Here is an 18,810-nt window from a genome sequence, read left to right on the forward strand (position 1 = left end):
GGTGCGATGTGTACGTCTTTCCAACCCCATGGAATTGGCCGGGCCATTACTGGGGCGTAGATAACAGATTACGTGCGGCGCTGGATCTCCCGGCCGGCCGTCCGTCGTCAGGCCAAGACTTTACGTGCTTGGCAGTGGCACGCGACGGAACGTTTGATTAAGCTAGGCACGGCGTGTTCATGTGATGTGAAGCGTCGAGCGCGTGTGGTTCGTGGCCTAAGCTGTGCCAGATATCCGCTGTCAGTGTTAGCGTTAGTGTTAGACGGAACAGACCGATGTATCATGGATCGGTCGATTCTTCCTTGTCCCGGCGATTGGGAAACAACAAACATAACAGTGCTGTTAGTCAACAAACAGTTTGATCGACGACGCGGCGAAGGCCGGCGCCGATGGCGATGGGCGGCCGACCCGTCTGCTTTTCCGGCGAATCGGAGCTGAACGGCACGACACCGCTGTATGTTTTTTTTTTTTATTATTCTTCCTCTCACGCAGGAACACTTATTCTTACTGCCTGATGATGATGATGGAGCAGTCAGCAGGACCAGGAGAGGAAGAGATTTGAAGTAGTCTATCAGAATTCAATTCGGACCTCCGATAATTCAACCATCTCACAGGCGGATCAACTAGGTCTACTGGAAGTTTTGTTTTTGGACGCCGATATCTCCGGAATTCACTATTTAGAGATCCGATTTAAATGCAAATTTTGCTAACCGACGCCTGTAGTGCTCCGCCATGGACCGGCCCATTTAGAGACCCGATCCGTGTTTCAGTTCGTTTTTTTTTTTCTAAATCGATGATTTTTTTTTTTAAATTCGTGATTTTTTTTAAACGATGATTAATATTTAAAAAACAGATGAACTTTTTTGAAAATCGGTGGACATAATTTAAAACTTGTGAACTTTTTAAAAAATCGATGAACTGTTTTTAAAAATTGATGAACTTTTTTTTGAAAATTGATGTTCTTTTTTTAAAATTCAATGATTTTTCAAATTCTGTGAACTTTTTGAAAATACATAAACATATTTCAAAAATATATGAACTTTTTTTATATAAGCATTGAACTTTTTTCGCAAATCTGTTTTTTTTTATTCTATGATTTTTTTATTTTTAAGGACCAACACATTCTACATGGCCGGCCTATGAGAAGGAGCGCTGAAGGCGTTGGTTTGCCTAACCAGCGCTGAAGGCGCCGTATAGGACCTCCTGATATCTCCCGACCGAGTAGTTCGTTGGGGACCCAATCAATCGAACAACGAGAGATGCCCAGCCCGAACACCATCATCGCATGCCTTTTTTTGTCAAATAAAAGAAAACTAAAGCCCAGCTTGCCTAAAAACTATTGTGACTAAGAAAGCCCACTTTCAGCTAAGAATAATAAAGGTCAGATTTTGCCATACTCTAAAAAAATTGAAATGGTCCGAAAATTAATTTTGTCATGACAGATAGAAAATAAAGAACAGGATACTGCTTAAACAACTACTATAGGTTGAAGCCAAAAAAATTGCAATCATATTAACAAGCAAAATTTATCATGGTAGAAAAATCATTTTATGCAAGTGACAAAAAAGAAAAAATTCATGGCAAATTTGCATCTCTACCATGTTGACAAGAAATGTAAATGAACGACCATTTGTTTAGTAGTAACTGCCATGGTTTGTAAAGTAAATATATCATAGTCTACATGAGCAAAAATTCCCATGAACGATGGAAAAGGCAAAAATTGACGTGGATGTAAAGTATTTTTGCCATGGAAAAAATACAAGTCAAACTTGCCATGCTCCATAGAAATAAATGTGTCATGAGTGACAAAAAGGTAAATTTGCCATGTATGTTAAATAAAAATTGCCGTGGCTATAAAAAGTTAATTTTCCATGTCAATAAAAAGGTTAGTTTTGACATTGTAAAATTTGCCATGTATTGTCAAGTAACTTTGCCATGTACTTACAAGGAAAATTGCCATGGCAATTAAGGTAAACATTTCCCATGGCAACATAAAAGTAAATTTTGTAACATGGCAAAAAAGTGTAAAATTTTCCATGTATGTTAAGGTAATTTGGCATGTACTTACAAGTAAAGCTGCCATGGAAAGTAAGGTAAAAATTTGCCATGACAACTTAAAAGTAAAAAATTTGACATGGCAAAAAAAGTAAAATTTGCCATGTACTTACAAGTAAAGTTGCCATTAAACTTAAAAGTAAAAAAAATTGACATGTGAAAAAAAGTAAAATTTGCCATGTTCTTACAAGTAAAGTTGATGGCAATTAAGGTAAAAAAATCCCATGGCAACTTTTTTTTTTTGACATGGCAAAAAAGTAAAATTTGCCATGTACTTACAAGTAAAATTGACATGGCAATTAAGGTAAAAATTTGCCATGGCAACTTAAATTTAATTTTTCTGACATGGCAAAAAAGTAAAATTTGCCATGTACTCACAAGTAAAGTTGACATGGCAATTAAGGTAAAAGTTTCCCATGGCAACTTAAAAGTATTTTTTTGGACATGGCAAAAAAGAGTAAAATTTGCCATGCATGTAATAGTAAATTTGCCAAGTATTTAAACGTAAAATCGTCATGTCAAGAAATAACGTGTAGTTAAATTTACGTGGAATATATTTTCTAATGAGTGAAACCAGTTTTTAAACGAGTGAAATATAGTCTTTCAGTTGAGTGAGTGTAATGCGTCTTCTAAAATGAGTGAAACTGTTTTTCTAAACGAGTGAAATATATCCTTCAGTTGAATGAGTGTAATGTGTCTTTTGAATTGAGTGAAATATATCTTTTCAAAATAAGTGTAATGCATTTTTGAAAATAATTGAAATATATTTTGTGAAATAATTGAAATCATTCAAAATTTATACAAAATTTTGGGTCAATTCTTTTAATATGTGAAACTTGTTATTTTGAATATGTGAAATGCATTGTTTCATGCGTGAAACTGATTATTTTGAATATATGAAATATTTCATCATAGTGAAATAATTTTATGTTTTATGAAAGTCATTTCAAAGATAATTGAAATATATAAAATAAAAAATAGTTCAAATATATCCAAAATTGATCTTGTTCTGAGGATTTTGCCACCACGATTCCAAATATATAAAAAGTTTTAAAACTGAGAATTTCATTTAGCAAATACCAATCATTCAAAATATAAGAATGAAATAAAATGCAACAATTTTGCTTGGGGAGAGAGAACACATGGCTGTCCTTTTCTTCACACTTACTCTCTGTCATAGGTCATAGCTAAAGCTGACACAAATCTGACATACACTAGTGTATTTCTTTCCTTGCTGTTCGTATTGCATAACAAATTAGTTGTACTTTATACACAAAAAGTTGGCACAAATCTCAGAGGAAGCAAATGAACGGGCGATCCTCCACCAGTAGGTACCGGCTCTTGTAAAAAAACTACTTCCTCCGTAAACTAATATAAAAACATTTAGAACACTATTTTAGTAATCTAAACGTTTTTATATTAATTTATGAAGGGAGTATTTCATTGGGCCTGGCTTCGCTCCCGACTTCGCTGCTCACTTGATCGGAGTAGAATGGAGCCTGAGCTGTGGTGTTGGAGAAGTCGGAGGCCATGCCAACGGTGCAGAAGCCCGTGGCTCCATTAGAACGTCAGCAACGGGTGACGAGGATTGCTCCTTGTTGGCCCCCGTGACTAGACCAAGTTTTCTTTATGATTCCGTTTTAAAAAAAAAGGAGGTTCACTTTTGGCCTCTGCATTAGAACGATACATACGGCCATATTATTAGAATCGAAGCAAAAGCACCCGCACTTGAAAACTATCTTACAAATAAAGTTCAAGAAAAAAAAACCACAACCAGCGTAAAATGGTACTAGAAATCTATCCGTCTATTATACTATTGTACCGTCATCCAAATCGGTTGTATATATCCTGTGTTACCATCTTTCATCGGATAGATGCAGTAGCCAAACACTCCTTGTTCTCCGTAGTAGTGAGCAGCAACCATGTACGGATCAATGATGTTGCCCTATACAAAACCTGCAAGAAATTTGTGCGATTTTGTCTGTTAAAGACCATATCATTTCTTTCATTTCAAATAGCCCAAAGTAACACACGGACTCCTATGCGAATATTTTTTGCCAAAACAATGTCAACACCGTCTAGCCAATTTCCAAACAGCGTGGGAATGCTAGGTGGAGAATCCCTTTTAAAAAAATCTCCGTTATTTTGGATTTTTCGTCCAAAATTTTAAATGAATTTTGAATTCATTTGTCTTACCATCTAAATATATGTAATTTAGCAAATACTCCCTCTGTTCTTAAATATAAGTCTTTTTAGATGTTTCGCTAGAAGGCTACATACGACTGTATATAGACATGGTTTCAAATGTAGATTCATTCATTTTACTTCGTACGTAGTACTTTAGTGAAATCTTTAAAAAGACGGGTACTAGATGAAAAAAGAAAGTTCAAATTCAAATGATTCGAAAAAGTTCGTCTGGTAACAACTTTTGTCGGAGGGTAACGGAAGGGCCGGTTTTTCGATAATCTCTAGCGACAAAAAAAACCTCGACTCGACCAAGTAGTGTCACCGCAGCAGCCAGATCACGTCTCGGCGCGCGGGGTGACGACGCGGGCTATATATCAGAAGTTTTGCTTGAGCACGCATGGCTGTTGACGATTGAGCCCCCCTCAGCATGGAAATCTCTTTTGCCTGAGTGCTTTCTTGGATATCTATCTCCCTCGTGTTGAGTAAATAGGCAATTTTCCGAGTGTATTAATCCACGAGATAATAACTAGCATGGTATTGACTAGACTAATGATGTACTGATCTTGTACTAACCTAACACATACTACGCATATAGTTGATACATCTATGCATGCAAGTAGTACTGCTAGGATAAATACGAACATGAGGATAAACAAGTCATAGCCTCCAATAGGCCAGTTGGCCGTAGCAGCAGCGTTGGCATTGGACACGGCCGTAGCAGCAGCAGCATCCTCTGCCCTCTTCGTCTCGGCTTCAAGGGCGAGACGATCGGCCTCAGATGGTGAAGACATGGCGATGACGAGGACGACGCGGATGTAGACGAAGCAGACGGACGGAGGCGAGCAGTCGCGTGATCGCTCTCCAAAAACCTAATTGCCCCTCTCCCGTACAGGAACCGAAGAGGCGGGGTCTCGGAGGTCTGCTCTCCCGTCGACCGTGTACGCGGTAAACGGGACGGAGTCGCCGGCGGAAGCAGCATCAAAGGGAACGAACGCGTGAGGCAGATGTGATCTGATTCTCGTGATGGCTAGGGTAGGCGTTAGCCTGCTTATAAAGGCGGCTCGGCGGAACCCACGTCTGAGTCGGTAACAGCCCACGATCCGACGTCTCGGATCGTGCCGCGTTACGTATTTTCCGTTCCCGACCGACAAAAATAAGCGCGTAGGTATGAGCTCGGCTCGGCTCATTCCCGCAACCTGCGGCGCGTCGTGTCGTGACGTGGCGAGGCGGGCGGCGGAAGAGGAGTGCGCGAGGGCACCTTGTCTTCTCACTCTCCAATAGCATGTGGAAGAGAGACCCTTATAAAGGGGTCCAACTTCTCCTCCACTAGCGGGGTGGGACTAAACTTCCCACCGCCACCTTGTCATACCACCACCTACATGGGCCCTTGGAGATTTTCTGAAATTCTCTTATGGGCCTAAGGCCCACTACTAATTTCAACAATCCCCCACCAGATCTCAAGGGCACATCGTGTTCCCTCGTTCCAATCACTGTTTTAATATACCAGCATTTCAGTAAAGACCTCTTAAGGTTGAGCTTCACCTAGAGCAAGCAGCTACACCCCTTTACAACTGAACAATCGACTATGCCTTGAATTGTTAGTTTGGCGTAAAGAAGCTTCAACACAAGTCTTACTAGTACTAGGCTACCGAAGGTGACCCCTCGGGTGGAGCATATTAGTCACACTCGTGACCTATTCATGAGTTTACTAGAGATCACCCAAATCTCATAGACTGTGACGAGCAGTCAAGCTCATATAGGTGTGTTCCTCCAAAGATCGCTTTGTAGGACAGCATCTTGCTTACACATAAGCTTCATAACACATTAAGATAGTAGTCATCCTACCATACCGTATCCGAGATCATTGCATCTCCAGCGGAGTGGGTTAGTAAAGTTACTCTCCTCAGTTCACCACTGGCTTGTTTTCCCAGGTCTTACTTCACGGGATCTCCGATCATATAGGTTGGGTTACTGCCATGGCAACTCATGTGGGCCTCATACCCATCTCCCTCGATGCACTATCTATCACAACACGTGATAGCCCTTTAGTAAAGGGATCTGCCGGATTCTTAGCCGTTTGGATGTAATCCAACGCTATCACTCCGGAGTTTCTTAAATGTCTGACAGACTCCAATCTCCTTCTTATATGTTTGTTGGACTTCATATGGTCCTTTGAACTCTTCACTTTGACAATAACCGTCTGATTATCGCAGTTCATAAGGATAGCCGGAACCGGCTTCTCAACCACACGTAAGTCCATCAAAAGATATCGAAGAAATTCTGCTTCGACACCAGATGTGTCTAATGCTGTTAATTCTGCTTCGATAGTCGATCTCGTTAAGATCGTTTGCTTGCAAGACTTCCAGGAAACAACATCACCCCCAAGAGTAAAGATATACCCAGTAGTGGCCTTCATCTCATCAGCATGAGAGATCCAATTCGCATCACTATACCCTTCAAGTATCGATGGGTATCCCGTATAGTGAAGTCCATGGTACACAGTACCTTTCAGGTAGCGCATAATTCTTTCAATAGCACGCCAATGAACATCGCCCGGGTTTGCAACAAACCGGCTAAATTTGCTCACAGCAAACGTGATGTCAGGCCTCGTTGCGCTAGCTAGGTACATAAGAGAACCGATAATTTGAGAGAATCTCAATTGATCTATAGCTGTGCCTTTAAACTTTCGAATAAGCACACTAGGATCATATGGTGTTTGAGAAATTTTGCAGTCTGAATATCCAAAGCGACTCAAAATCTTCTCAACATAGTGGGATTGCAGAAGTGTAATCCCACCCTCATCATCTCTCAAAAGCTTGATGTTCAAGATAACATCAGCCACCCCAAGGTCCTTCATCTCAAAGTTTTGGGACAGAAAAGACTTAACCTCCTCAATTACTTTGAGGTTGGTTCCAAATATCAGTATGTCATCAACATACAAGCACAATATAACTCCTTCGCCCCCACCATGGCGATAGTATACACATTTGTCAGCTTCATTAACAACGAAGCCAACAGATGTCAGAGTTGTATTAAACTTCTCATGCCATTGCTTAGGTGCTTGTCTCAGACCATATAAAGATTTCAGCAACTTACACACCTTTCCTTCCTGACCTTCTATCACAAAGCCATCTGGGTGTTGCATATAGATTTCCTCATTTAGCTCTCCATTGAGGAAAGCCGTCTTAACGTCCATTTGATGAACGAGAAGACCATGAGAGGCCGCCAATGAGAGTAGTACTCGAATGGTGGCCAGTCTAGCCACAGGTGAGTAAGTATAAAACAAATCTTCTTCTTTCTGGGCATAGCCCTTGGCCACAAGCATAGCCTTGTACTTTTCAATCGTACCATCGGGCCTAAGCTTCTTTTTGAACACCCACTTGCATCCCAATGATTTGCAACCATATGGACGATCAGTAATTTCCCATGTCCGATTAGCCATGATGGAATCCATGTTGCTACGGACCGCACTTTACAGTAATCAGCATCTGGAGAAGCATACGCTTCTAAAATAGAAGTGGGATTATCATCACCAAAAGTCTTTGCAGTCCTTTGTCTCTTGCCCCTACCAAGGGTTTCCTCATCATCCTCCCCAGGATTATCATCATGTGTTTGTTCATAATATTCCATAAGAATGGCAGGCTCGGGAGTTATCTCAGATTCCTCTCTAGAAGTGCTTTGTATATCTCTCATGGGAAATATATCCTCAAAGAATGTAGCATCCCTCGACTCCATTATTGTACCGACCTTCACGTCGGGTACCTCAGATTTCACTACTAGAAATCTATAGCCTACGCTATTCTTAGCGTATCCCAAATTAACGCAGTCCACAGTCTTTGGTCCAAGCTTACGCTTCTTGGGGATTGGTACATTGACTTTCGCCAAGCAGCCCCAAGTACGTAAGTACGAGAGCGTCGTCCTTCTCTTCAACCACTCCTCATAAGGAGTGACTTCATTATCTTTTGTAGGAACCTTATTCTGGACATGACGCGCAATTAATATAGCCTCCCCCACCATGCCTTGGATAACCCCGATGTATCTAACATGGCGTTAACCAAATCAGTTAGAGTACGGTTTTTCCGCTCGGCAACCCCATTTGACTGGGGTGAATAGGGAGGCGTCCTCTCATGAATAGTGTCGTGTTCCGCACAAAAGGAATCAAACTCGTTTGAGAAGTACTCTCCACCACGGTCAGACCGGACTCGTTTAATTTTCTTTTCAAGTTGATTCTCAACTTCTGCCTTATAGATTTTAAAGTAGTGTAGAGCCTCATCTTTAGTATTTAACAGATACACATAGCAACATCTAGTGGAATCATCTATCAATGTCATAAAATATTTCTTTCCACCTTTAGTCAACACACCATTCATCTCACAAAGATCAGAATGTATGAGTTCTAATGGTGCCAAGTGTCTCTCCTCTGTAGCCTTGTGAGGCTTGCGAGGTTGCTTTGCTTGCACACACGAATGACACTTAGAACCTTTGGCTAAAGTGAAAGTCGGGATTAAATTCAGTTTTGCTAGCCGCGACATAACACCAAAACTTATGTGACAAAGACGTGAATGCCAAACTTCAGATTCATTAACACTCGAATGAATATTGTTCACGACTTTATTACAAAAATCTGCGAGGGAAAGGCGGAACAGACCTCCGCACTCATAACCTTTTTCAACAAAAACTCCATATTTCGTAACTAGTACTTTATTAGACTCGAATACCAACTTAAACCCTTCTCTACACAGAAGGGAACACCACTAAGGTTCTTCTTGATGGCGGGGACATGCTGCACGTTCTTCAGCTTTCCCGAAGTAAACTTCAGATCGACCGTGGCAACAGACGGGAGGCGAACAGTCGCGTGATCGTTCTCCCGCGTAGAGCGGCTCGGCTCAATCCCGCAACCCGTGGCGAGGCGGGCGGAGGAGGAGGAGTGCGCGAGGGCACCTTCTTTTCTCACTCTCCAATAGCATGTGGAAAAGAGACCCTTATAAAGGGGTCAAACTTCTCCTCCACTAGCAGGGTGAGACTAAACTTCCTACCACCACCTTGTCATACCACCACCTACATGGGTACTTGAAGATTTTCTGAAATTCTCTTATGGGCCTAAGGCCCGCTACTAATTTGAAACACCTCGGCGTTAGGTTTAGCTTCAGTCCCGTCATCTGGGCAAATCGCCAGTGCCGTCCCGGCCGGCCTATATCCCAAACAGATATCCAGCCGCACGTTTTCTTTCTCTGGCTATATACCACCCGGCCCCCGGAGCTCGAGACGCACCGGCTCCTCCGGTCGACGCGGCTATGGTGAGCACCCAGTACCAGTTCCATCTTGGCGCGCACCTCCTCCGATCTGCAATACATTTACTGCTTTTATTTGTTGGCGATACAGATGACGGTGTGGAGGACCCGACCCAGCTCCAGCTGACGCTGGCGCCTCCGGGCGAGAGGAGCCGGGAGCGGGCGATGAAGAATGCCGCCGCCGGCGAGGCAAACCTTGTCAAGGTGCGGATGGAGGGGGTGCCGTACATGCACGAGGTCAACTTGGCGGCGTACAGCAACTACCCCGGGCTCTTCGGGGATCTCAACATAATCTACAACTGCTGCTCCATCGGCATGGGTAAGCAAGCAGAGCCGGTCGCATCTTTAAATCTTTGATCATGTTAAGATTTTGCGTGTTGGAGCTGCTGCTCTTCTTCTTCCTTTCGTCTACCTCTCACACGTCACACACCAACACAAGAATTTTTGGCATCAGCTCCCTTATTCATGCAGCCTGAGCTTTTCTTCTTTCTACGTCTCTTTGCTCACAACCACCAACCCTAAAACCTAAGGGATAAACCCTCAACGGTCAACGCCTAACTACATGCAGGGTATGCAATGCATACAACAAAACGCAAATACGCATGCAGATACAAGATTAGTGCTAATTAACGATGCATGCATGCATCACAGTTGTGAAGGGCGGGGATAGCGTGTGGGAGCACACCGTGGCGTTCCTGGACGCCGACGACGGGATGCTCGTCGGCGACCTGCCTTGGAAAGTATGCGCCTACCCCCCCGCCCCCCACCACCACCAACAACAAATAACTGTAGCTGCCGATAATTTTTTTTATGCCGACGGTTCATATGGCCCAATTTCTGCACTATGCAAATATTATGAATATTGTGATCTCAACCGTGCATCCTGTTGGGTGAATTTGCAGGGACTTCAAAAGCTCGTGCAAGGAGATGCGGCTGATGCGCACATGCGATGCGAAACCGTGATTTGGTGCTGCATGCAGGTGAGGATTCCATTCGCCAAAACCCTAGGAATGTTTGATCAACCAAAACTACTACGATCGTGATAACGCCCACACGTATATGCGTTAAGGGGTCTTAACATACGTCTTGTGTGGTATCTAAGAAAACCAGCCCACAGACCTACGTGTGGGTCAAACAGATAATAACCACACGTCCGGCCTCCTGTCTCGTGGTCCCGCCTAGACGTCTACGTGTGGGCAAAACAGGTAACGCCCACACGCCCGCATGTCTGATCTCCTACACACGGCCCCGCACGCCCGCGTGACAGTCAGCACGCGTCCTCACCTCCGAACCTGTTCGGCTCCTCTTTCATGTTTGTTTAACTACAGTTGCCATGGTTGCTGAACTGCAGTTGTCATGTCTGGACAACTACAGTTGCCATGGTTGTTCAACTACAGTCGCCAAGTCTGAACAAATTGCAGTTGTCATCTCACGTCAAGTACAGTTGACATTTATGGATAACTACAGTTGTTGCCATGTATGGCCTGGTCTACTGCAATTGTCATCTCAGGTCAAGTGCAGTTATCATTTATGGACAAGTGCAGCTGTTGCCATGTATGACGTGATCTACTAGAGTTTCCATGATTTGAAATCTTTAGGAGTTGTCACCTACTAACACTAGGCAGTTTCCATGTAACATTGGAAAAACAAGACAAAAATAATATCTTGGAGTTGCCATATGCTTCTAAGTACACTAGGCAGTTGTCACATAAACACTACAAAAAAAGACATGGCAAAATAACATATTCAGGTAAGAGAGAGAGTTGCCATTTGCTTACAAGCACACTAGACAATTGCCATGTACCACTACAAAAAACATGACAACTGACAGTTTGAAGTATGGGAGAGGAGGCGGGTGGCGATCGTGTGAGCGTGTGGAGGTGAAACAGGCATGTGGGCGAACTGATAAATGCCCACATATGAGTTCATCGGCGTGAATGAAAACAGGCTGTGGGCGAACGAATAAACGCCCACACACCAGTCCCTCTAAGTGCGTGAAACGAATGTGTGGACAACGAGATGAAATGCCCACACACGAGCCCAGCACTACGTGGCATAGAAAATCTGGCAAAACTTGCCAAGATTTGTGCAACCACAAACGAACGTCGATCCATGCGTGTGGGTGAAATGCAAACGCCCACACGTATGGACGTTATCTTTTCTCAACTACTACTCCCTCCATTCCCTTATACAAGGATAGTATCTACGGTACTCCCTCCATTCGCCAAAACCCTAGAAAAGTATGTACAGTAGTGCTATTTTAGCATGTAGGTAGAAGATACTACAGTTTTGAAAAACACAGAGTATTTTGAAGTATCGAGGAGCAAGCAGCATTCTCCTTAGTTAATTAGATTATGATAGTTTGAGCTCTCCTACGTAGTTTCCTTCCATCTCGTCTAATTATAAGGCTAATCATCCATGTCATCTCTGGACTATTCACTTCAAATTGGTTGCATACTTGCATGTTCTGATTGCTTTTCTCTTCGTGTTTAATTTTTGATATAGCCTCTGAATTTTATCTTTTCTTTCATTGTCTGAAGTGACACATTTATAGTGAGGTTTTCATTATTCTATAACCGAAAAAAATAATATGTTTTTTTTATTTTTCAAGAGGCACGATCCTGCCTCTCACAAAAAAAATAGAAACACATTTTTTCGTACAAAAAACAAAATGATTTTTTTTCATCCAATAGATAAGAAAAACCTGTGAAAACCGGAAACAAAAAACAAAAAAAATCCATTCTAAAATACCAAAAATGCGTGCACAAAATTAAAAATAAATTTGAAGGAAACGCACAAAAAGCAACATGTGGCGGCGCATAGAGGCTTTCGAGGAAGTGCTGCTGAACTAGTTGCTCTTCTACTCATGTGGTATTTGGGTTGGCGTTTCCTATTGAGGACTGCACGCGGTTGTATGTATTTCATAAACTGGTGCCTGCAATGACACGTGATGGGCCGGCCCATTACTCTGTACTTTAATACAGCAAAAATATGTGCACTAGGCGGATTTGAACCAGCGACTAGCTAGTTCCAAGAAAGCCACGATAACAACTCACACATCTCTTTTGACGTGCCAGATAAGCTTCTTTCGTTTTGATTACTTTATTACTCATTTTCCGAATGGTTCTGCTCAGTTTTCTCTTTCTTAATTTCTCATTCTTACTTTTTTTTGATAAATTTGGATGTTTTCTTTTGAAAATGGATGATTTTTCAAATTATGATGCTTTTTTTTTAAAATTCGATGATTTTGTTTTAAAAATTGATGAATTTATTTGTAAAATCGATGAGCCTTTATCAAATTCAATGATTTTTTTAAAAAAACTGGTGATTGTTTTTCAAAATCAATGAACTTTTTAAAATACGATGAAATTTTGCCAAAATTGATGAATTTTTTTAATTTTGTGAATTACTTTTCAAAATCACTGAAACTTTATAAAACCTTTGATGAGCTTATATTCAAAATCAATGGAGTTTTTTGAAAATTGGTGAACTTTTCTTCAAATTTGATGAATAAGAAACTCGATAACTTTTTTCAAACCCATGAACTTTGTTGAAATCTCGAATATTCAATTTTCAATATATTTTTCTTTTTCTTTTTTTAAGTCAACGGTTGACCGGTTTACTAGTCAACCTCGAACAAGCGAGTGACCAGGCGGGGAGAGCGCTCGTGGCATGGACCGACCCACTATCTAACGGCTGTGAGCGCCAGGTCTCTTAGCTAGCGCCTGAAGTGCCAACTAGGAGCTCGTGTTGGCTCACGTCAACACCAAAGGGTTTCATGAAAAGTGTAGTAGGAGCCGCCCCGGCAAGAACTTTTGGCCCCCTTGCCTCTGGCTGCCATCTTGGCGCTGTGAGGTGGGCAAACCTCGCATCTTTAAGAGTTTTGTGATCTTCGACAACGTCTAGTGATCTTCGTATTTGCGAGAATAAAAGTACTCTTATTTTTTTGACGATGTCACGAGGTTAATCTGATTATTCGGATATGATGAGTTTATTTTGATGTGTCAAGGTTTGTTTTTTGTGAAGGTGAAATCTTTCATCAACACCATGATAAAGAGACTCCCTTCATTTTTTATATAAAAGGCCAAAAACTAAAATTACAAGTATCAAAGTCAAATTTAATACATGTTTTACAACCTAGCTTTTCTTTTTTGTTTATTGGGATTATTAGTACACTGTATGCATGCAAAAAACATTGAGTGAAGGAAGTAGTTGAGTATCATTATGACTGTATGCATGCAAATATCAAACAAATTGTTAGTTCAAGAAAACATCATTAATTTTTACCCTAATTAATATTGGTGGCCTTGTATAGATGCAAACTATATACTCCCTCCATCCCAAAATAAGTGACAGAAATTTTGTATTAAGTTGGTATAAATTTTATACTAAAACAACGACACTTATTTTAAAACGAAGGGAGTATTTCATAATGGCTTTGTATAATTAAATGGAGGGGTATCATGATTTGACGACCTGCATTTCTAGGAGATCATCCCCGACATAAATACGTTCATCGATAAAGGATTTCCGTCTTTTTGGATGGGCGGCTCAAGTTGCTTCCAAAAACCGTTATTGGTAATGCTCGTGTGGGTGAAGGATGGATAAAATCGTTGCTCCAGTCCAATTGCAATCTCGCTGCCAAAGATTTTGAAGTATTTATTCTAGCAGGGATTGATACCGCGAAGAAGTTACTCCTAAATATTTTTACCGTAATTCTTAGTTATAGGAGTTATTTTGTATTTTCTTGGCTAATAGATGCGGATCATTGTCTGTAATTGTGAGGAGTATGAATAAAACTACAGGTTTCTCCTCAAAAACAAACAAACAAATGTGGTGCTCGGGTGTTCGCTCACTTCACCCCTCTGCCAACCCCTTTTTATATCGATCTCGTCCGCTCGCGTCCACTGGTGCGTGGATGGATGTGGCCGTTAATTCGTGCATCGATGCCATCCGCTGCTGCTAAAGTGCCAAGCCTAATCCCTCGAATACATGCTCCAGAAAGCGTGCTTACTTAAGCCCGCGCACCACGTCCGATCGGGTACGCACAGCTGCACGGCGGAGATGCTTCCTAATCCTGTTTTCTTCCGTGGAGATGCTTTCTAATCCGAGACACGCAAAGCCGGCCGGACGCGTTAGATCCAGCTGCAGGAATCCGAGAAACGGATGATATATATCACTACGGCGATGACTAGACTAGACGGCCGGATTCCTTCTCCTCGCCATTGATACGTTCCCTTGACGATATGAATAAAAGGCCACGTATGGAATCTGGATAGCCTCGCCGACGACATGCAAGCACGGGTGTGGGTGGATTGGTTAAACAAGCCAGAGGATTCTCGGGTTGAAGACGTACGTGATCTATCATCGCATGTGTGCATGCGTGTGTATAGCATCTATCCATCGGCCCGCAAAGTCAAAGGCTAAAGTGTTACTCACGCTGGTGGAAAAACAGGCTTCCGTCCAGCCCCATAAGTCGCGAAGCTGTAGGAACCGCGACTAATGGGACCTTTAGTCGCGGTTCTGGAGGTGAACCGCGACCAAAGGCCTGGGCCCAGGGCGCTCGGTGGCCAGCTGGTGCACGTGAGGGGCTTTAGTCGCGGTTGGCCAGGACAACCGCGACTAAAGGCCTTCGGGCACCTTTAGTCACGGTTTGCCAGGCCAACCGCAACTAAAGCCCCTCCCCTATATATACCCATCCAGCAGCCAACACTTAGCCATTTAGAGCCATTCTCTTCACACTTAGGGTTTAGGTTTGCTTTTGGTTCCTCTTATGCACATAAGGTGTTTGATGAAATGCCCCAAGAGCATGAAACAAACATGACATGAAGTGTTGGAGCCACACTCCTCGATCGCGGTTAGCAACTTGATGAACCTTTGATGTGTCATTGATAAAATATGCATGTGTGTAGTTCATTGTTTAATTTATATTGTTTGTAGCTAGTTAGTTTAACAAATGCATGATGGTTAATTATATATTTTATATTATAATAATGCAGATGAATCGGCAATGGATGTACGTTAACCGACTCTCCGGCGAGTTCACTACGGGTTTGAAAGATTTCCTCGTAGTGGCTAATGCGAACAAGCGGGGGGGTTTTGTTATCTGTCCATGTGTTAACTGTAAGAATCAGAAGGGTTACTCTTCCTCAAGAGATGTTCACATGCATCTGCTTCGGCACGGTTTCATGCCAAGCTATAATTGTTGGACCAAGCATGGAGAAAGAGGGGTTATAATGGAAGAAGATGAAGAAGGGGATGATTTCATCGATGAAAGCTATCTTGCTCATTTCGGTGATACTTTCATGGAGGATGCTGAAGGTGAAGGGGAAGGTGAAGAAGAGGCACGTGATGATCCCGTTGATGATCTTGGTCGGACCATTGCTGATGCACGGAGACGCTGCGAAACTGAAAAGGAGAGGGAGAATTTGGATCGCATGTTAGAGGATCACAGAAAGGCGCTGTACCCCGGATGCGATGATGGTCTGAAAAAGCTGGGCTGCACACTGGATTTGCTGAAATGGAAGGCAGAGGCAGGTGTAGCTAACTCGGCATTTGAAAACTTGCTGAAAATGTTGAAGAATATGTTTCCAAAGGATAACGAGTTGCCCACCAGTACGTACGAAGCAAAGAAGGTTGTCTGCCCTCTAGGTTTAGAGGTTCTGAAGATACATGCATGCATCAACGACTGCATCCTCTACCGCGGTGAATACGAGAATTTGAATGAATGCCCGGTATGCACTGCATTGCGTTATAAGATCAGAGGCGATGACCCTGGTGACGATGTTGAGGGCCAGAAACCCAGGAAGAGGGTTCCCGCCAAGGTGATGTGGTATGCTCCTATAATACCACGGTTGAAACGTCTGTTCAGGAACAAAGAGCATGCCAAGTTGTTGCGATGGCACAAAGAGGACCGTAAGTCGGACGGGGAGTTGAGACACACCGCAGATGGAACGCAATGGAGAAAGATCGACAGATGGTTCAAAGATTTTGCAGCTGACGCAAGGAACATAAGATTTGCTCTAAGTACGGATGGCATGAATCCTTTTGGCGAGCAGAGCTCCAGCCATAGCACCTGGCCCGTGACTCTATGCATCTACAACCTTCCTCCTTGGTTGTGCATGAAGCGGAAGTTCATTATGATGCCAGTGCTCATCCAAGGTCCGAAGCAACCCGGCAACGACATCGATGTGTACCTAAGGCCATTAGTTGATGAACTTTTACAGCTGTGGGGTGGTGTCCGTGTGTGGGATGAGCACAAACAAGAGGAATTTGACCTACGAGCGTTGCTTTTCGTAACCATCAACGATTGGCCTGCTCTTAGTAACCTTTCGGGACTGTCAAATAAGGGATACAATGCATGCACGCACTGCTTACATGAGACTGAAAGTGTACATTTGCCAAATTGTAAGAAGAACGTGTACCTTGGGCATCGTCGATTTCTTTCGAAAATTCATCCAGTAAGAAAGAAAGGCAAGCATTACAACGGCAAGGCAGATCACCGGCCGAAGCCTGCGGAACGCACTGGTGCTGAGGTATTTGATATAGTCAAGGATTTGAAAGTCATCTTTGGAAAGGGTCCTGGCAGACAATCAGTTCCGAAGGGAGCTGACGGGCACGCAACCATGTGGAAGAAGAAATCTATATTCTGGGAGCTAGAATATTGGAAAGTCCTAGATGTCCGCTCTGCAATCGACGTGATGCACGTTACGAAGAATATTTGCGTGAACCTCCTAAGCTTCTTGGGCGTGTATGGGAAGACAAATGATACAAAGGAAGCACGGCAGGACCAGCAACGTTTGAAAGACCCTGATGACCGGCATCCGGAATGGTTTCAAGGTCGTGCCAGCTACGCTCTGACCAAAGAAGAGAAGGTCATCTTTTTTGAATGCCTGAGCAGTATGAAGGTCCCGTCTGGATTCTCGTCCAATATAAAGGGAATAATAAACATGGCGGAGAAAAAGTTCCAAAACCTGAAGTCTCACGACTGCCACGTGATTATGACGCAATTGCTTCCGATTGCTTTGAGGGGGCTCCTGCCGGAAAATGTTCGAGTAGCCATTGTGAAGCTATGTGCATTCCTCAATGCAATCTCTCAGAAGGTAATCAATCCAGAAGTTCTACCACGGTTACAGAACGATGTGATCCAATGTCTTGTCAGTTTCGAGTTGGTGTTCCCGCCATCCTTCTTCAATATTATGACGCACCTCCTGGTTCACCTAGTCGAAGAGATTTTCGTTCTCGGTCCTGTATTTCTACACAATATGTTCCCCTTCGAGAGGTTCATGGGAGTATTAAAGAAATATGTTCGTAACCGTGCTAGGCCAGAAGGAAGCATCGCCAAGGGCTATGGAAATGAGGAGGTACAATCATATTATGGGGCCAGGAGGGTATCGCATTTTGTTGCCTAGGTTGGAGAAGATGGAGAACGAGCTGAGGGCGCGAGGAATCCGTCCAGGTACGGAGGGATGGGACCCAAGGGCCAAAAGCTGGTGGTACGGGCATGGGGGAACGCTGAACCCGGAGACAGGGGAGTGTGTTTACCGGGGCAAATTAATTAAACCCACCCAAGCCCTTATTGACGCAATGAGGGATGCTCAAGAGGGGAAGATCAAGTTCAACAGAGAGAACGACGCGCTGACAAAAGCCCTCGGGAATCCTGAACACGGAGGACGTGTACGAGGCATGGGGCACATTCCGTGGAAAATAGGGTTCCCCCAGAACGATGACCCGTACGGTTACAGAAGCCGTAAGAGAAAGATGGATCGGGAAGCAGATGTTGTGGCGCGGTTGGCATCGGAAATGGATGTGATGAAGAAAACCATGAGTGTACTAGTAGCCGAAAGAGATGCAGCTCGGGTGCAGCATGAAGATCATCCAGCGGATCTCGGAAGCCAGCAGCGGAGAAGCAGCGTGGCTTCCACGGAGGCCCCACCGGCTGGTGCAGATGCACCGACGATCGAAATTAATGCACCGGAGCCTCTGGTGGTCGAAATTACTGCACCGGAGCCTCTGGTGGTCGAAATTACTGCACCGGAGCCTCCTCGCTACCCCGTGGACGATATAAAGGAGATGAAAGAATGTCATCTGTATTATCCTATCGGGAACATGTCCATGAAGGTAGCCATCGGCAGTGCTTTACCATGTTTACCTGGAGCACTCCACCACAACAACCCCATTCAAGATGGCTATGCTCGTGTCACGGTGGAGGACATAGTCCAAGGGTTTGAGGACCTGGAGATTGACATTGCTACACCTGAAGGGGAGAAAAGACTTG

At 43.3% G+C, this 18,810-nt stretch overlaps 1 protein-coding gene across 1 annotated transcript; it reads left to right on the plus strand.

Moving 5' to 3' along the window:
- Positions 1–15,532: 15,532 nt before the first annotated feature.
- On the plus strand, positions 15,533–17,344 carry LOC123413684 (the record flags this gene model as incomplete). The annotated part of the gene is made up of 2 exons (XM_045106612.1): positions 15,533–16,552; positions 16,949–17,344. Coding segments are annotated over exons 1-2 (1,416 nt in total), but the record flags the coding sequence as incomplete, so codon positions are not given.
- Between the last annotated feature and the right edge of the window lie 1,466 nt (positions 17,345–18,810).

This window comes from Hordeum vulgare, chromosome 1H (genome assembly GCF_904849725.1).
Source record: "Hordeum vulgare subsp. vulgare chromosome 1H, MorexV3_pseudomolecules_assembly, whole genome shotgun sequence".
Classification (NCBI taxonomy): Eukaryota; Viridiplantae; Streptophyta; class Magnoliopsida; order Poales; family Poaceae; genus Hordeum; species Hordeum vulgare.